This window comes from Hippopotamus amphibius, chromosome 5 (genome assembly GCF_030028045.1).
Source record: "Hippopotamus amphibius kiboko isolate mHipAmp2 chromosome 5, mHipAmp2.hap2, whole genome shotgun sequence".
NCBI lineage: Eukaryota > Metazoa > Chordata > Mammalia > Artiodactyla > Hippopotamidae > Hippopotamus > Hippopotamus amphibius.
Genome location: NC_080190.1, coordinates 73,332,426 through 73,353,391, shown reverse-complemented (window position 1 = coordinate 73,353,391; position 20,966 = coordinate 73,332,426). Strand labels below are relative to the sequence as shown.

The following is a 20,966-nucleotide window of genomic DNA, read 5'->3' as shown; positions in this document are numbered from 1 at the left end:
ATTTTTTTTTTTTAATCTCAGGGAGGAAAAAAGATGCAGGCGTGGTAAATCTAAAAGGAAAGAAACAGAACTGGGAATGAATGAAAGAATGTTTCTGGGGCTTTCTTTAGAAATGGCCTTCTGGTCAGGGGAGCAGGCTGCAGCCTAACAGGTTTTAGATTAGCAAGTATTAAAAATGTATTTAGGAACATAAAATATTTACGGTTTTTGAATTACTTGTTTGATACTCAGATGCCTGTGGCTATGCCGTGAAGGATGGTCACATTATATTTGACAGACCGCCCCTCAGAGCCATCTTCTGTTTGCTTCCTCCCTCTATCTGTGCCAGGATGGGTTTCCAACATTCACCGAGCCACAAGTGTCACCCAAATGTCTGGTGAGGGGGAGGGAAGAGGTTGGAAGAGAAGACACTGACTTGGGAAATTGGAACCCAATACACTAATGAGCCTCCATGGCAAATCCATTTTATCGTGTTAAGGGAGTCAAATGAAACCTTAGCGTACTGGAGAGGGTGTCTTCATCACTCAGACGACAGAAGATTCTTCACATTTTTAACTGGTGCATGTAGTCTTACTTTGGGGGCAAAAACAAAATACAAATGAAAAAGGTACAATCCTTTTTGTCGCAAAATGACTTTAAATCCCACCCACCCTTATCCCAGGGTAGAAGTAGGTTGGAGTGTTACTATATAAACACTTTCTGGGACTTCCCTGGTGGTCCAGTGGTTAAGACTCTGTGCTTCCACTGTGGGGGGCGCGGGTTCGATCCCTGGTTGGGGAAGTAAGATCCTGCATGCTGCGTGGCCAAAACACAAAAACAAAAGGAGACCAATTTCCCAAAGAGATGATTGCGCTACCAAGCTGGTTTCTAATTCTACTTCAGTTTTTTTACCTCTAAAATGGGCCTGAGAACATCTACCTCCGTGAGTCCTTACAGGGATTAGATAACGTCTGTTAAATGCGTAGATTAGTGTCTGGGTAGAGTAAAGCACCTCCGAGTTTGCCACCACTGTATCCTTGAGGGTTGAGGAGAATAACTTAGAAGCCCAGACATTCTTAATTGTTTTCTGGCCCACCTTTACCTTGGAGGTACCCAGCAGGAACTACGGGGATATTATCGTCCCCAGACAAAGAATTGAGAAGAGTTAGGAATGTACACAGTTCCTTGCAAGTGACATGTGTAGACTACTCCTTCCGTTCCCTTATTTTCAGTTAAAGTGATGTCATGTAATAATAGTAATAGCCGTCTTTTCTTGGGTGCCTGTGTTGACAGTTAATGCTAGAACTTCTCCAACAGCCTAGCTACCCTATGAGGTGGGTTCCTTTGTCCTGTTCCCGCCCCTCCTTTTTTAGATGAGACCTTGGCAAGGTAATGTCACGTCCCAAGATGAGCACTGACATTAAACACAGTAGAGCTGCATTTGAACCTGAGTCCATGAGACTCAGAAGCCAGTGCTTCCTCAGCTCTCTTAGTTTCTCCCAGCATGGAACGTCCAGACGGGGGGACCATTGAAATAAGTACTAGTCGTATGCTTCAGGCGCCGCACAAGCCATGGCTCGTGGGGAAGCACAAGAGAAAGTTAAATAAACGTCCTCGCCACTAAAAAGTCTCTGCAATTCAGGCGTTTATTGAAGGAGACGGAATTATACAATTCAGCATCAAATACTGACACCTAACAAAGATTTAATATTATGTCACAGGTAATAAGTGCAATAATTCCCAGTTCGGGGACCAAGTTAGTGTTGATATTTTATTTTGCTGAGTAAGGACATTAAAAAACAGCTACTGCCATCCATCGCCATCCTCATTTCAGAGGAAAAAATAAAATTATAACAGCTATGAAAGGAGGAGAGATGAAGTCTTTTTTTTTTTTTAAGATTTATTATTTATTTATCTTTGGCTGTGTTGGATCTTCGTTGCTGTGCTTGGGCTTTCTCTAGTTGTGAGTGGGGGCTACTCTTCATTGCGCTGCATGGGCTTCTTGTTGTGCAGCATGGGCTCTAGGTACGCGGGCTTCAGTAGTTGTGGCACATGGGCTCAGTAGTTGTGGTGCACGGGCTTAGTTGCTCCACGGCACGTGGGATCTTTCCATACCAGGGCTTGAACTTGTGTCCCCTGCATTGGCAGGCAGATTCTTAACCACTGTGCCACCAGGGAAGTCCCAAGAGATGAGGTCTTAAATAGAAGAGTGTGCAGGGAGCCTCTCCAGATCAGTGCTGCTCCCTTCTCTCTGCCTTGGGGACGCCCCTGTGTGGCTCCATTAACAGAGCTCCTTGGCCTGGTGACTTCCATTGAGGTTCCCCACAGAAGAGGGAGGAAAGAGAGTGAAGGCAGGTGTTTATTCCCCATTCCTTCCTGCGAGGTTCCCCCAGGCGGCTGGTGTCCCTCTAAGGAAGAATCACAGCCACGGGTAGAAGGTTCTGCTCTGATCCTGGTAACCATCCCATCCCCCTTGGATGATTTCACCCAGGAGTGGGGATGGCTGAGCTGCTGTTAGCCCAGCTTCCTGCACTATCGCTCTCTTAGGGATCTTTTATATCCCACCAACATCTTTGTCATTAGTCCCTTTGTAAAACCCTCATTGGATTATCATTACTCAGCGATTCCATCTCTTTCCTGTCGGGATGCTGACTGACACAAAGATAGTCCTTGAAATCTAGCACATTCAGCTTCTTGAAATACTCACTGTGTTGTCTTTATTTTTTCTCATTTCACCACTGACCAGGGAAAGCTTCATCTTGTTGACCCACGTGACCATTTTCTTTTGCCGGACCTTCTTGGACCTCTGATTGGCCATCACGGGCCTGCAGAGTGAAACCCTTTACTCACTCTGTAGATGTCCTGTTAGCAGAACATACTCATGTGTAACAGAGAAAGTCACGGGGCAGGTGGTGCCTTGAATAGCGGGTATCTGAGGGAGGCTTGAAAGCAAGGGAGTGGCCAACGCAGCCAGGCCCGCTGCGGCACTTTCTTCCCCTTGCCTGCGTCTGTTGGTGCACATCGTAGGCACACGTGCTGGGTCAAAATGGTGAGGGCACCAGCTGACGTGGCTGCTGCTGGTCTTTCTAAAAGTTGATGCTTAAAAGTTTGTCTTCACTTTTAGTTTCTATCCTGATGAAAAAGCCCTCCTCGTGTAGAACCAATTAGACTGTTATTTTGGTTTCACAGTTTACTTAGCTACCATCACCTATTGATGTGTTTTGTGTTCCCAACATTTATCACATTTCAACTGCCACAAAGAACATTTAAAAAGCCCAGGATGTTTGGGGATGCTTAAGGTGAATATGCCGTGTTTTCCAGTTTTCACTCTACCCCCACTCCCTCTGCCAGCCCCTCTAATGATACACTCGTATGTTTATTGTTCTTTGGGCTCCATTAACTTAGCTGAACATGCCTGTTACTGGATATCACATGGTGCTCTAGGGAAGGTTCTGTTCACGTCTTCTCCTGAGGATTGATATATTACTAAAAGAAAAAATAGAAGTTTAGCTGTGTGTACCAGAGGCCCAGAATTAAAGTTGCTTAAATAAGTTGTGAGTTCCAAATCTCTCATGTCATAGCCTGTGGGTAAGTGTTTCAGGGTTAATATGGTAGCTCTGCTCCATGAAGTCATCTAGAAACCTGACTATCTTCTTCTCCTGAGAGATTTGCCTTCATTTGTATGATCCAAAGGCATATCCATCCCCTCTGAGGGCCTGACCTGGAAGTTGCACACATCAATGATACTCACATCCCACTGGTCAAACATGGTCATAGGCCCACATCTGGCTGTAAGGGAAGCAGGGAAATGGTGTCTTTATTCTGTGCCTAGCAAATTAGCAGCCTATTATTAAAGAAGAAAGGAAGAATAGATATGGGCAGAAAGTTAACCACAGTTGGGAAGTATTAAATTCTTCTTGTGTCATCTGAGCTCTTTTCTTATGCATAAGCCAAGTGGGCGTGCAGTTCCACTGAACCTGAGTTGACTCTTGAGATGTCTAAATTGAGGACTGGACGAAGGACTGGAGTCTGGATGAAGGTTTGAACCAACTAGTTGGGACCAAACTATAGAATGTAGTCATGAGCTTAGAGGTTAACATTGGAATCTCCATGGAGAATGATTTCTTCAAGGAGTGATATGCTGAGAAACAAGAGTGGACCCAGGTGGCATCTAAGGATATATGTTTCCTACATTTTCCCCATAGGGAAATAGAATGAGGAAGGAGAGAAATTGAACAAAGCAAAGGAATGTAGAGGTGGTAGGTGTTCTTCGTGGGTCCACTGAGTATCTGCACATTTGTGCGCAGAGCCACTCACTGCCGTTGTTCCAACTGTCTTTTCAAGGATGTTTACATAGTGAACGGCCTTGGAGGATGGAGCTAGTGTCTTCCTCCAGAAAAAGGGCAGACATACTTACTGATCAGTATTAAAAGATTTAGGTTCCTTATGCATGGGATTCTTCTCTTGAAATGCACCCCACTCTATGTGCAGGTATCATCTAGCCCTCTTTGTATCTCCTTTTGGGAATTGGGTATCAAACATCCAACACAAATGCTAATACTTTGACCACAGCTATTGCTGTGAGCCATAAACCATCGTTTGTCTCTGACCAGAAGTCTGAGTTCTCTGCAAGCATCCATGAAACTGTGACAGGCTAACTTATGAGTTTGAAAGTAGAGTAAAATCTCAGATTCTTCACAATTCTTAACAAGAGGGAGAGTTTCAAGTCAAAGTTAGAGTTGTTCGTTATCAAATTGTTACTAAGACATTAATGGGAGAGTTAAGAATAAGAATGGCCTTGGTTAGTGATATAGTGATTTTCAGAGTTCTTGGACTGAAGACACTTTATACTCATTATTTAGGACTGCAGAGGAGCTTTGATTTATGTGGGTTAGATCTACTGGTATTAGAAATTAAAACTTAAAATATTTTAAATGCTCAATTTATTCAAAAAGAAAATAATGTAACATATGCCAAAAAACTAATGTCAGGCTGACCTTCACACTTTATACAAAATTAAATCAAAATGGAGCATACTTCTAAATGTAAAACTATAAAACTTTGGGAAGAAAACAAAGGCGAAATTCTTCATGATCCAGAATTAGGCTAAGAGTTCACAGATATAACAGGAAAAACACAACCCATAAAAGAAAAAAACAGACCAATTGGACTTGATCAAAGTATGAAACTTTTGTGAAACACACTGTTAAAAGAATGAAAAGACAAGCTACAGAATAGGAGAAAGTATTTTCAAACCCCATATCTGATGAAAGACTTGTATCAAGAGGGTACAAGAACTCAAAACTCAACAAGAAGAAAACAGACACCCCAATGTTTAAAAATGGGCAAAAAGACTTAAACACACCCTTCACCAGAAAGGATATACGGATGGCAAATTAACACCTGAAAAAGATGTTCAACATCTTTAGGGAAATGAAAATTAAAAGTATGATGAGAAACCACTACGTGCATATTAAAATGGCAATAATAAATGAACAGTCACAGTATCAAGTGCTGGTGAGGATGGGGAACAACTGGAACTCTCATGCACTGCTGGTGGGAATGCACAGTGGGGCAGCCACTCTGGAAAACAGTTGGCCAGCTTCTGCAAAATTAAATATATACTTACTATATGACTCAACAATCCCTCTCCTAGGTATTTACTCTAGAGAACTGAAAATGTATGTTCACATGAAAACTTGTGCATGAATAGCAGCTCTATTTGTAATGACCAAAACTGGAAACAACCCAGCATCCCTCAATGGGACACATCCATACCTTGAGGTATACTACTCAGCAGAAAAAAAAAAAACAAGCTAATGATACAGGTAGCGGCATGGGTGGCTCTCAGAGGCATTATGCTGAGTGAAAGATGCAGCCTTAAAAGAGTTCATATTGTATGATTTAATTTATATTACACTTTGCAGAAGAGACAGCTATAGCAAGCACAGATTGGTAGTTGCTGTGTGTACTATGGTGTACATAGAACTGTATACCAAAAAAAGGAAATTTTACTGTAAGTTAATTTTTAAAAATATTAATACGATGCAAATGGGAAAATAAACCCATTATGTAAATGTAACACATTTTCATGAAAATTGACCATATTTTCAAAAACAAAAAAAATTAGTAAAAACAGTGGCATTGTTTTACATTTTTGTAAATTTCTTTACTGTTGAGTTTAATAGAAATAGCTGTATTCTCGTATCTCCTTCTGTATTCACTCTTTTGCCATACCATCTGTCTTAGAGTCAGTGGAAAACCCCACTATACACTTGAAAGAGAATAAGAGTGAAAAAAGCAAATAATTTCTTAGTATTATTATGATCATTGTTTTGACTCTGTGGACCACCTGAAATAGTCTTGGGGATTCCCCAGGGTTCCTGGACCACACTTTGAGAACCACTGATATATAATGTACTGTCCCAAATTTCAGTCATTTTCATAGCATCTTGACTTTTTTTTTTTTTTTTGCCATACCACATCTCCTGTGTATATTTAATGGTTTTGTTCAAAGTGACCAATTATTTTTAAACTAAAATTTAAAGAGGAAACTTTCTATATCTCCTATAAATGGGAAACTAGTACCACTTCCTCATAAGTGGAAAGTTACCACAAAAATAAATAAGCAATGAGTAACATATTAAAATTTTAAAAAGTTTATCCACGAACCATCTACACTCATCTCTGGGTGGCACTTTTTGGAAAACACTCATTCAGAGAAGCAGTGACAGGGATGATAGCTGGATCTGATGCACCACTTCATTTATGTTAACACATTGAATCCTCACTGTCACCATGAGAGATAGACAGTAGTATTAACTTTTTAAAAAAACGTAGGTTTAAAAAAAATAATGGAAGCACAGGGACGTTAAAGAAGTTGCCCAGTGTGCCACAGGGAGTAAATGGCAGGGCTTGGATTTGAACCCAGGCAGTCTGGCTCCAGAGTCCAGGATGAGTGCTGTGTTGGCAGAGAGGAAACCTGGATTCTTGTCCAAGTTCTACCCAAAGTTGGCAGCAGGACACGTCACTGAACCTTACTGTCCTCATCAGTAAAGTGAGGGGTGTGGAATAAGTTTGGGTGTGGAAGTTTAAACAGTGGGTGCCTGCCCCAGGGGCCAGGCAGGTAAAGGAAGGGTGGACTGAATGTAAGGCGATAGGGAGTGGTGGGGCCAGTGGCAAATTACAGAGGTTGCATCTCATCTAAAGAAATCAACCTCTACTCAGTTTCAACATTTTTTTGTTTGTATTTTTTCCAGATACTCTTTATTTTATTATATAAGACAAGATAGAAGTCTGGAGACTTTGTGTAAAATTTCCCAATCCTTAGAACGCTTGCAGAGGCAGCCATACATATGGGCTGGCTGATACGTGACTTCTTGACCAGATGATCTCCTCTGACTTAGAGAAGTCTGTGGTTGAGGATGCTGTTATTATACAGTGGGAGAAACAAAATCCAAACGACAGAAATAGGCAGTTTAAAACAATGATGAAAGGGGATACGGACTTAGAAAGTGTCCCAATGCAGCCTACATAAATACAGACTAGGCTCTGGGTTAACTGAAAAGCCAAGGTGCATTAATAGAATAAGCAAGTGTATTTCTTTGTGTTCCTTTTGTGTTGTATTAGAGTAAATCAGCAATATTTATCCAGTGCTAATTCTCGGTTTGCAGAGAGCTAATGTAATCATGAGATGAGCTTACTGAAATTCTTTTCTTAGACATAGAGACTTGCCCAAGAATGGTGAGTATTAGGAACTTTAGTCAGCACTGCCTCAGAATAGTAAATACGAACATGTGATTTATGCCATTGTGTGTACAAAGTAGTGTTTCCTGAGACGTTTTCTGTATATATGTTGGCTATTTTGTTTTGGGGGTTTGGTTTCTTGCTTCCCCCTCCTCTGCTTATCAGATTTCCTTCTAAATCCTGGCATTTGACAATGTTGCAGGGCCAGTTTCTCTGTGAATCCACAGTGAAACATACTGGTGGTTTCACAATGAATCCAAACTTGGGTTTACGGCTCATACATGTTTATTTGAATTCCTGCGTTTGTTTTTATGTATTGTGTATATATTCAGAAGGTCTGTTTCAGAGAGAGAGAAAAAGGAGGGAGGACTCAATCTATAGACTGAATCTTGAAAGATGGGTTTATTCATCGATGACATCATAAGGATTGTATTTTCTCTTGGTTAATAAACTATTTGGCGGGCGTTGGAAGCCAGCCAGAGCTAGTCATGCCATTTCTTGGAAAAGATCTGAAGCAACTGGTAATTGAAATGATAATCATTTGATCATAGAGTTATTTGAAAATAACACTCATCTCCAAACTTGTCTCTTCCAGGGAACCATATTTGGTAAAATTGTTTCCAAATTCAATCTTTGCTAATTTTGAGACTTATATACCATGGTACTTAATTATTTTCCAGTATATTCTAAACTTGATTTCTGGTGTGCCCTGTCCAGAAGCTGTTCCCATATGCTTTGAAACAATACCCAGCCTGAATTTTTATTCTGACATTTAATAATCACCATGTAATAGCTATAAAATGCGTGACAGCTACAGATCTTTTATTTCAAGAGGATGGTGTAGTGAATCTGAGTGAAATCATCCGTTGAAATGGTACTTTGTAACATGCCCCATTGTTTATATAAACTATTGAAAATTTTTTTTCTTCAGCAGGGGATAAAAACAGTTTCCACTTTGTCTCCCATTTAGTGAAAGTCCATATTTAATCATGATATGAGAAAGGATTCCATTACGAAGATTCACTTTTCATTTTTTGATAGAGTATTTGTTATTTTGCTGCTGCCTAACGAGCTCTTCTCAAAGGCAGCTTGGAACTGGATGAGGAAACGTGAAACTTTAGACCCTACCTTAAAACATTTTCTAAAAAGTAAATCCAGGGCTTCTTATTGTGTGAAGCTTATCTTAATAAACACTTTTTTGTTTGCTTCAGAGTAGTGTGTGTGTGTGTGTGTGTGTGTGTGTAGGTGGGAGAGAAGGAGAAAAGAGTCATGTTTTACAGCAAAATTAACCAAAATCACTTGTGAATTCCCTTTGTTTAATAACTCAGAGACATCTTCCTGTTGTTGTTTGTCAAAAATATTTCTAAGATTTTGTAAGCTTAGGGGTTTTCACAGCTCAGCTTTCTTCAGAAATGTGAAGTAAAAGAAATGAAAGAAGTCAGCTCAAGTTGAAATGTCAAATGCTTCAAATAATTTAACTTAAAACCCAGTGAGATGATCTTCTTAAGCCTTTTCCAAAGAATCTTCGGGAAAGAGAGGCCCTCCTCTGCTCCATGTACAGATATCTATTAAATATCTTGCTGGATTAATTCTGAGTCAGAAAAGTTGGTCGTTTCCTGGAAGCAATTAAAGATGCTTAAAATTCAAATTTATGATCCATAGGAGAAACTTGTTTCAACTACTTTTCTTAGATTCAAAGGCTTTCTCCTCACTCGCCCTCTTGCCTCTTACCCCATATGTATTAAAATAAAAAATCAGTTCATTTCTCAACTTACAAAGTTTTTAAGAAACATGAGAATGTGTAAGTTTCTTTCAGTGGGAAGCACATAACATTTATGAAGTATTTCTTTTGGGATTACATCACAGTTTTATTTAATTTTAGGACAAAAGTTAAATTCAATATTTGTGTATAAGCCAAGGGAAAATGTACCATAAACATAGGAATTTGGAGGTGAGTCAGAGTTCCAAGAATTCGAGATTTACTTAGACCATTTATATAGAGACAGGCTAACCATTAGTCATCTAGTTCTCACTTTTTTACTTTTGTAATTAATGGCACCTAAGAATTAGCTTTCACCCAAGTGGTCAAATAGGGAGAGTGAGCTTTGGCAACTAGCATTAAAAATGGCTATTAGAATTACTGCCCAGTTTTTGGACATTTTCTAAGGACATAACAAATAAATCCTATAAATTATTCCTCATCTAGACCACAAGCAGTGAAAAACCATTGAAATGAAGTGAGTTATGGAAGGTTCTCTGTCACCAAAAAAACATGTTGTCATGCTTGCGTTAGGTTAAACTGCTCAAATGGTATTTCAGATGGGCTTTGTTGAAATGTATTGTTTACTTCAGAACCATCAATAATGTTTTTTGTCCTCCCCCAACTACCTCTTGTAGGATGAAGTCATTGCTGTTTCCGAAAAGGTGATTGTGAAGCTTGAAGACCTGGTCAAGTGGGTACATTCTGATTTCTCCAAGTGGAGATGCGGCCTCCAAGCTGGGTCAGTGAAAACGGAGTCCCTGGGAAGGAATGGACAGAAGGAAGCGCTGCTGAAGTACCGGCAGTCAACCTTGAACAGTGGACTCAACTTCAAGGATGTTCTCAAGGAAAAGGCTGACCTTGGTAATTACCGTTTGTACTTCTAAATCTAACATGTGGGCGTATACAGTAACCTACTTTTTTTATTGTAGGTTTTTCTGGAAACCCTGTCATTTATATATATATATGTGTGTGTGTGTATGTGTGTGTGTGTGTGTGTGTATATATATATATATATATGTATGTATGTGTATATAAAATTAACCTCAAAGGGGCCTGGGAATATGGGATGCCTGGGATGGAAGACTGGGTGTGTAAGGGATGGATGTTCACCTGTTGAATCACAGGACTTTCTCTGTGTGGAGCCCTGTGCTGGAAACTGGGTGATATAACACGTGGTGTTTAGACAGCTTCCAGTTGCTGTCAAGGCATAAGACTTAATCGAGGCACCTAAAATTGAATAAATGGAGAGTTTAAATATTTGTTCTGAGTGGATAATATGACATTTATTAACACCATGTCAGTATTTCATGTTTTACATTGGAAGGAAAGCAAATGAGGCGAGATGAGTGAGTTAATGTGGAGCCGGAAAGCAGTGTCAGCGCAGAGGAGCCTCTGGTTGGCAGCTCATGACATAGGTTCGCTGGAGATTTTAGGGTTTGGAAGTCACCATCAACTATATGGTTTTTTCTTTCCTTCCTTCCCTTCTTCCACTCTAGGTTTGGGATTGGAAGTAGTTATTGTGTTTAGTGTTTGAATCCTGACTCTGTTGCTTACTTAGTAGCTGTGTGGCCTTGGGCAAATAATTTAACCTGCAAGCCTCAGTTTCCCCATCTGGAAGATCGGGAAGCTTTTCAGGGTCACTGGGAGATGTAAGATACAAAGGGTCTAGCACAGTGATTGGTGTATATTGCTGTGTGGAGAGAAGCTCCATAATTAGTTTTATTGCTTTTCCTCAACACTCTCTTCTCCAGTGACTTCTTTTGTGTCCTTTCCTGGTTTTTTTCTTCCCCCTATGTATCTCCTTGTGGCATTCACTGACTGACTTTCCTAGCATTGCTCAAGACCAAAGTTGTTGACCTCTGATTTCAACTAGTTATTTCCTCTTTAGGCAAAGAGGAACTTCACTTTTAACATATTAAGGCATCTTTTCCTTTCATTCTAGCACAATGCTGATTTTCATAGCCTTATTTTATGCCTTAATGTGACAACTTCCTGTTTTTTATTTAACCTAGATTTTAACTACTACAACAAACCTAGACTATTTATTTTAATTGGCATAAAGAGACTGAATAACACCCGTAACTGACTTGTCTTTCATGTGATTCTGGTTTGTGATGAGTTGTGCTGTGTTTTGGGAATAGCATTAATATTTTCTTACAGTTTAACAATCAAGTTTCCTGGCAGCTTTTGGTAGATGTCAGACGGTAATATTTCGGTCACGGTGGCCTGATTGTCATGTGCACATTTAGAGAAAATTATTAATCTAGTGGTTTTCATTTTAAAACCAAAGAATTTTTTTTTAACTGATCTTCCTATATGGGCTGTTACATGGCCAATTTTGTGAACACGCCATGACTAGCCTACTGACATGTGGTAATACTGAATGATACAGCTGTTGTGTTACTTGCCTGATACATGATCTAAGTTGTATTGCTATTGTCTTATGTTTTCCTTAACATTAAATCCTTTCTTTTGTTTGTTTGATTTTTTTTTTTTAGTTATGAAATATACTGTTACTAATAAAAAACTAAACAGGAAACTCACGGGGGACAAAAGGATGTGTAGATGGTTAAGCTTGATGTCACGCATATAAACAAGAGTATTTATAGCAAAGTTGTTTTGTATTTAAAATTGACAGTTTATTAATGAATGAAAAGAAACCCAACCTCTTAATTTCATCAAAAGATATAGAAGTTTTGATCTTCCTGAATTCTAAAAATGTCCATAATCTAACTTTTTAATAATTGATTCCAGAAGAAATTGGTTTATAGTGAATATTCACAGTACTTAGCGGTTTTTAAATCTTATTGTTATAAGACTCAGGAAAATTTTTAAAATAATACTGATGGCAGAGTCCAGCTTCCGCAGATTATTCATTCAGTAGGATTGAGGCAAGATGAAAGAATGTGTACTGATAAAAGGATCTCTAGATGATTCTGATTGTTTCTTTCCTTTTTTTTTTTGGTCTCATTTGGGAGACAGCTCTGTGATCAGTGTTGAGAAAGGGAAAATAAACAACAGGAGATTTGATTGGAAAGTTCTCTGGTGAAAAGGAAACACCATTTTTTTTTTTAAATATAAAATACCCCTTTAAGGATAGAATTTGGGGCCTTAAAATTCTACTCAGTTGGTATGAACTGTGGGGAATTTGAGATAAATAGCTTTTGTAACTGGAATGCACACTGTGTTGTAATAATATGGAAAGAGAAACAAAAACTTTCCTTAATGTAATGAGTTTCCATTATCTGCTTGATCTAAGTTTTACAAGTCTGCATTGTGAGGATTTATATTGGGGAGATGGGGGGGTGTCGTTTACTGTGTATGTTTCTGTCCCAGCAACTTTCTCTTCAACCCCTCCCTTTCTCTGTCTGCAGCATCAAAATATTTGTTGTCTGTACTTTGCTTTCTACACAGTGGTTTTCTTATCTCCCTTTCTCTTGGCCACACTGAAACCACTTCCAATACCACATTGTTAATGGAAGTTCACACACTTATTAGGTTTTTCCTTCTGTAAAACCCTTCCAACTGCTCATTGTTCTTACCAGAGAAAGAAGATGAACTCTGAGATTACTTAAGACCCTCCTTCTTTTTCTCTTGTGGAAGTAAGCAAAGAATGGAACGATCTCACCTTTCTGCGGATAAAGTAAAACTCCAGTGTTATTTTTTTAACTGAATTATTTCATCGTGTTAAAACATCAATAATAAAATAATTAGGTTGACTCTTAAAAAAGTGATTTTACCATATAAAAGCTAATTAAAGAACTCTTCTTGCTCAATGTTTAGGTAGAATAAGTTCCCTTTAATCCCAGTTTGTGTCACTTCCTGTCTCTCTGAATAGTAAAAAAACAAGAATGTTCTCACAAATGTGTGTCTGCCAACAAATTAATACTCCACAAAGAGAAACTCTGCCCCAAATGGCAGCTTCCAATAACTGCTCTGACTCAAATCACAACTCTTTCATTCTTTATCCCCTTCCCCTCAAGGACAATATTTGCGGATGTCATGTTTGCTTTTTAAAAACCTATGGCATTTTCATTTAAGATCGTAAATGATGACTAAAACTGCACATCTAGATAGTGGGGGAAATAATGTTAAAAAACACTTCTGAGATGTGTGAGAGTACATTCGGCCCTTCCCTCCTTTTTGTCCTTTTCAAAGAAAGAAAGTTCAATATGAAACCAATTCAAATTGTGACTTTACTCAGTGAGATATTTTACCTTTTTTCACACAGTTTCATACTGAAGTTTATAGAAGAGGAAGAAAGAAAAAATAACTATGTTAAAATAGAAGGGTTAAGGAATGTATTATTCATAAGCATAACGAACACAAGAACCTGTTTTTCCAGAAGAATCGGGTTGATTAAATCATTCACTACACAAGCCTCTAGTTATTTATTTTTGTCTTTAGAACTACAGTAGTTAGCTTTTTGTAATAAAGTGGACCTGATACCCATATTTGGTATGGCAGTTGGAACTAGTCAAATGAAGAATTATTTCATTTTACAAAACTTTTAGCAACTAAGGAATATAAACACTATCAGTTAAACATAGCATACTTGCATTTTTTTATTCCTTGGGCTATAGTTTGAAAAAAAAAATCAAATTATTTTATATAACACTGCTTCTTACAGAGTTCCTTTAAGTGAAGTATGAAAGCTGCAGTGTAAGCTTTATTGGCCTATAAATATGTCATTATAGTTGGACTACATTTATATGCTTTGGATTGTTGTTTAAGCCAAGAAAATATGTCTCTACAGGTTGACTTTTTATTGAAACCCTTTGAGGCATACAACAGAAATGTATTTTAGGCCAAGGTTATTAAAACAGCATTTTCATTTTTTTGCAGCAGACTCCTTGTCAATTATGCTGCCACAAACTGTCTGTGGATGGGCAGTTATAAATGGTTTCATCTCCAAGTGTGTCTCTAGAAAAAGAAAGAAAAGATGGAGGAGTCTGAGCTGAAATCGAGAAAAGAGACCAAAAGATGTGGGTGTGGGTACGGCTGAATTTAATGATGGGGGTTCCCTCAGTTCAATTTCTGTTTCAGAATCCCATCAAGTTGAGAAAGAGTGCCTTCCCCTGTCCCTTCTGTTGCTGGGACTTTCATGGTACTTTGGGGAATAGACAGCGTGGTGGTGGTGAAGGAGCAGTGGCTAGGAGGTCAGGAGAATCTTGGCTCTACCTGCCCTGGAGATCTGTCACTCACGGCACAAGTCACTGTGTGTTTACACCTTCAGGTTCCTAGTGTGTGAAATGGGTAATAGTGTGCACTTTATCTTACTGGATTTCTGAGAAGATCTATGGAGAAAAAAATTAACATCTATGGAAGTATTTGTGATACTGAAGTCCAAGATGGTATTGTCATCTTATTACTATGAGAAGGCAAGTCTAAATCATATGGAGCTAGATTGTATAATATTAGCTTATTTGTCTCTTATGAACTTCCCTAATCACATGTTCTAGTGATTTGGGGCAGGGTTTGTGCTCTTACGATCTGCCTCAGTAGAAAGCTATTATCAATATTAAAATCCTTCAGGTTCTTTTACTTGTGTATATATATTATATATAATATATATATTTGTATATATTATATATACATCTGTGTGGAGAGAATATATTTGACTAGTTTCTCCTCTTGAAAATTCTGTCAAAATCAGCTGGGCCACAAGTGGCCAGTGGTGTAAATGCCTTCTCCAGGACTTTTAGTTAGAAATTGACTGTAGTCTTTGCTTGGAAATTCTGCAGGCCTTATATTTCAAATGGTTGTTTCAACTTAGTCTTGAGTTTGATATGTGAAGCTGCTTCCTGGAATGTGGCTATGGGAAGGATTCTTGCTTTGTGTTGAAGAAAACAGTATAAATGTCTCTAGTAAGAAGCATGCTAAGGTGCTGACAGTTTGTCACAGTAAGTATTTTTCACCGGAGACATCTAATGAACTTCTTAAGATTGAAGACAATCATTTTTTTCTTTTCTAGGTGTAAATTTTGTGTGTATATTAATCAGTCTTCTGAGGCTATTTGTTGTTTATGTTTTAACTTCCATTGCTGAGCTAGCTATACTATTTTTTTCTTAAGATAGAAGCTTGGGAGATTTCTTGGATGACATATTCTCAAATTATTCTGTCCATGGATATCATGAGGAATCCCTACAGAAGAGCCTCTTCACTGAAACAGATTTGGCCTTTATAGCATCCTTGAGTTCAAAATAGAAATCAGTTACACTTGAGGCTTATCAAAAATTCGTAAAGATAATTTCCAAAGGATTTTCTCACAAGCCCCTCTGACAATATTGTTGCGTGAACCATGCGTTCTTTAAAGAATCTAATTCTAACACAGTGAACACGGGAGAAGCATGCTCTCCACGTGCCAACTTGGCTCTTTCTTCACGAGGTTGCTTCATTTCATTGTAAAGTGACAGCCCAAACAACCTTTGACACGAGCGAGTTCACACTTCCAAGAGTCTGTACCCAAGACTAAGCTTTAGAACAACTTAGTGACAGTTTTCTAAGGACCTGGGAACACAGACGGGAAGTTATTCCATTTCATTTCAAAGTTAAAATTCAGCTTGGCCATGTAATCAAATAGTGGAACACTGTCTTGAAATAATGGTAGAATGAACATGTAAAAAATGTTTTGAATAAATAACAATGATGTATGTTTGCACTCAGCCATCTTGGCTACACCTGCTGGAAGGAAAGTCTGAAATCTAACTGTGTGTGAGCCAGTCAACAGCTGGTCATTGATACTGCTGTCTAGATATCATGCTGCCATCATTCATGAAGGCTCATTCCAAGTTAAGACCCTTCCATTCGGAATTTCTGTTGACTTGCAGACCTTTTAGTGTTTCCTAGAGTGATGAATGCTTTCTAGAACACCAAATTCAAATCTTTTGATAATGGACTGAAGGTGGATAGTCAACTGAAGAGGTTTATAGAATTTTAAGATTTTATTCTTACTTTTAGAGTTGGAGATACTGGGGCAGAAATAGGAAAAAGGTGAAATTGGAACTGAAGTGCTATTTTTAGTGCTCAGGTTACCAGTATTCACCTCTTGGATACAATGTTTGAACAAGGTAAGAAACTCATGCTTTTTGGGGGGTTATTCGTAGAATTGTCAAGCTGGCCATTGGTACAGTGATAGTGCCCCCTGCCACCTTCCTTGAAATACTCCTCAGTCCTCTCTTTATTTGGCTAAACAATCCCAATTTTTCAATTTTTCACCAGGATGTGGTTTCAAAATCCCTCCCCATCCTGGTCACTCATCTCAGGACACACTTTGGTTGTTCTTTTATACCAACTTACTCATTTACACTGTACAAGCTTGTCTCTGCTAAGAACCCTAGAGCCAAACTAGGAGTGGCTTCCAGTGGAAGACAGCCGTGGCACGTCCATCAGGCTTCGCACGCTCCAGGTAGGAATGACACAGACAAAACTATTAGGATTTTTTCCCTAAAGCTGTATGGCTTTGACTTTTCTACTCCTCAGGGCAAAAAAGGAGGGAGAAGATGTTATTCAACCACTATACCTCCTGAATTGTAGTTACCTCTTTTTTTGTTTGTTTTTGTTTTTTCAGCGGTAGTGTTAAGTGTAGACTATTACCTGACGAACATCATTGTCAAATAATATGGCAGGAGGTTTTGTGGCTCAATATCATTGCTGTGCCTTTCAAGCCTCTGTAATTCCTGTGGTTGTATGTTGCAACATTTAGGGTAGGACTGTAGTATCTTTGCCTCAATAAAGCCCCACAGTTGAATACCAGCTTGGTGTCCAGCTTTGTTTAAGCTGTTCTGATCAAATAAGATAAAAGACCAGAACGTCTTCCCTAAATTATCGTACGTGTTAGTTTCCTTCATTATCACCCTTCTGGACTCTAGCTGTTCTTGCTTTTTTTTTTTTTTTTCTCATTCCCTTTTCTGGTGTATGGTCATATCTATGATTAAAAAAAGACCATGATGGAGAAGGCAACCAACCCATACTTTTGTTTCAGCCTCATTAATAAAAATGTGAATTTCACAGTGAAGAATCTGTGATAGTCACCATCTGATGGGAAGATCACCAAAGATGAAATTCAGCTGTGGTCTGAGTCCCTCGCTATATATATATGTCACCTTTAGTTTCTGGTTACATACCCGGGGTCTTTTGGAAAAAGTCTTTTAGGCAGCCTTGACTTCTTGCAAGATCATAAATATCTGGTATTATAGGTAGACTGGCACACTTGGGACAATACTTCTATTTGCACTTGGCCGTAGGAGTCTACTGTGAAGAACAAACCTGATTTGTCCACATGGTCTGTTAACATCCTTGAACAGTGCAATACTGTACCTCAGATGTGCTTTAAAAAATGAAGTTTGAGTGAGTCAGCATTTCCCCTTGAGTTGGAAGTGTAAAATTCTTTTCTCCTTTTATTGTAACTCTACAATATTTTTCTTTGCTTTTCACTTCTCATCTCTTTAGCCACTGCATGATTACTGATTGTAGGCCATTATTATAGCCATTATCACGATAGAATCACCTTGGAATACACAAACACGTACATCCAATATGTGCATTGATGTGGCTTTTCCAGAGGGTTTTGTGAGCAGGTATTTGATTTGGGCATTTAGGCTTAATTCTCTTTAGTATTGATGCTGATTCTTCCCAGCTGCTCGTTTGTCTTTTGGAGTACTTTAAATGCGAGGTTTTATTGCAAAACATTAGTTTTCCTAAATGTCAAAGATCCACTCCTCTTCTCTCCTCTAACATTATGTGTTTAAGTCTGTAGTTTGTACAGGTCACTGCTGAGGAAAGCTGAGGTTTGGACTTCTACCCCATTTTAGTGAATATATTTATTTAGGACAGATTGGAATAATAGTGGGTTTTCAGAGGCTTTACAAAGTGCTTCATGCACAGTAGGGGCGAGCAAACAGTGCTGTCGACTTGGGGTTTTCCTAGTTGTCTGGCCCTGTGTATTTTCAGTTAGTGTGCCAGGATGAAGTGGCCTTTCTTCGTTCTCCCCTAAAATCCTGGAGATGTGCCTGGCCTCAAACTCTTTTTGTTTGGACCTCTCCACTTGCTTTTAAATTTTTAAATCATTTCTAACATCTTCTATACTTCTAACCCTTTTAAGATATCAGCTTTCAGCCCGTAGACCCCTTTCTTCAATAACTTCGTGCCTACTGGGTAAGACACAGATGTTGTAGGCAGGCACCCAGTGACCTGTTCAGGCCCAGCCTCCAGGTGTTTTTCTTTTATTAAAGATCTTTCATTGTTGTTGTGTTTCTGATTGCCAGTGTTACCCATGTTCATATTAGAAAATGTAGGCAATACAAAACACAGAAAAAATATAAGTCACTTCTTTTCCTCCCACCCAGAAGTAACTGCTGTTAACATTTTTTATATCAATATTCTAATGTATGAGTGTGTGTATAGGTATGAAATTCATATGCATACTCTTTTTTCCCCATAAAAATCTGTTTGCCCCCCTCATTTAAATTTGTACAGGTGTATTATGACAGTGCCTCCATAGTGTAAACTGCTCTATTGACACTGTTTCTTTCTGCCTGCATAATGTTTCATGGTAGTGGTGTTTCTTTTTGAACATTTCAGTTGCTTCTGTTTTCCCACAAACTCTGAAATTCTTGTCACTCTGCCCATGTCCATGACTATTTCCTCATACGTTTGTAGAGGTGGAATTGCCAGCTCAAAGTGCACACAGAATGTTAAGGCAGCCTCTCTCTCTCCCTTATCTCCTATCACTTATGTAAACCTCTTGCTGTCGCCTAACTAGTCTAACTGCTTGGCCTTCTTTGTCTTTAACCACATGCACCCATTCCCCTGCTCCCCAGCCCTCCAGTGAGTTTTGTATGGCTCCTGCCTTTACTCGTCCTTGGAATGCCCCTTCCAGGACCCTTACCTGAAGGAATTCTCTGTCTTCTTTAAGATTCAGTTTAAGCGCCTGAAGCCCTTGTTCGGCATCCAGCTCAAAGGATTTTCCCTGTTTTGGGAGCTCTTATCACACTTAGTGTCTCTACCACCCGATTGAGCACCTTACGCTATAACTAGCAATATAATGCTTTATCTTTTTTTTTTTTTTAATGTGTGTTGGTCTTATCTTCCCAGTAACAGTCCTAACTATCCTGTAGGCATTCTGACTTCAAAGCTATATTTAGTAGGTTAAGTAAACATGCGACTTTTATGATCAACCTTCTCTGAAATCTCTGGCGTTCTCTCCTCTGCGTGGTTGGGACACCTGTGTGGATTCAGTGGTTAACTCGAGTTCTTGTCCAGCACTTCCTAGGACACCCTCTAGTGGAGGGGCTGTCTCATTGGTACCTGGAAAGAGACGCAATGTACAGTCAGCCCTCCATATCTTTGGGTTCCACATCCGTGGATTCAACCAACCTTGCATGGAAAATACTCAGAAATGAAAAGAAAAAACAAATAAACTAAAACTTCAGAAAGTTCCAAAAGGCAAAACTTCAATTTGCTTCATTCCAGCAACTATTTACTTAGCATTTACATTATATTAGATATGATAAGTAATCTAGGGATGATTTAAAGTACAGTTGACCCTTGAGTCACGTGGGGATTAGAGTGCCAACCCTCTGCGCAGTTGAAACTGGGTATAACTTACAGTTGGTCTTCCATATCTGCAGTGCTTCTGTTTTCTCAGTTCCACACATCCATGGATCCAGCCAACTCTGGATCATGTAGTACTGTATTTACTATTGCAAAAAATCCCCATGTGATAAGCGGACCCATGCAGTCCCAACCTGTATTTTTCCAGGGTCAATTGTATAAGGGAGAATGTGTGCAGGTTATATGCACATATGTCATTCTATATAAGGGACTGGAACATCCTCGGATTTTGGTGCCTGGCCGGGGCAGGTGGGGGGTGGGGTGTTCTGGCACCAGTTGCCCACAGATACCATGGGACAACTGTACCTGTAATATTTAGTTTCTAAGTATTTTTGGCTTTATTTGTAGCCCGCTATTATAGACTCATTCAAGGAAACTTACTAAGAGAGCTTTTGAACATGCTCAAAGCTAGCTTGCTAACTTAGGGATTTTTGGTGTTATAGAAATTTTTTGTGTGTGGATCTTTTACATGTTAATACTGGCATTTACTAATTCTTCTCTCCTCCTCAAGGGAATCTTTTTCATGTGTCAGGATTACAGCGGTGACAAAAATGTGCAGGGAAATAAGTCCATATTGGACTTGCTCTCCCTTATCTTTTTTTATTATCAGCTTGTTTGTAATCTGTCTTTTTTTTTTTTTTTTAGGTGACAGGTTATTAAGGAGATGATTTTAGTGAGACATCGAATACCTCTTATTCTAGGCAATTGTACTGTTCTAATCTTCACCTCCCTTAAAGTGGTTATCGCTAATCATGGTGGAGGACATTCTCTGCCTTCCAACCACCCATTCTACTTCTTTGGTTCACAAGGAAAGGATCCTATTAGGCTCTCCAAAAACAATGCTTTATGCCTGGCCTATTCACTC

General features: G+C 39.0%; 1 protein-coding gene across 1 annotated transcript in view; it reads left to right on the top strand.

Moving 5' to 3' along the window:
- ARID5B (AT-rich interaction domain 5B) overlaps window positions 1-20,966 on the top strand; it is a 177,733-nt gene that overhangs the window by 20,847 nt on the left and 135,920 nt on the right. The window contains exon 3 of the mRNA XM_057734383.1: window positions 10,123-10,348. Coding sequence (XP_057590366.1) covers window positions 10,123-10,348 — 226 coding nt within the window. The remainder of the gene's footprint in view (window positions 1-10,122; window positions 10,349-20,966) is intronic.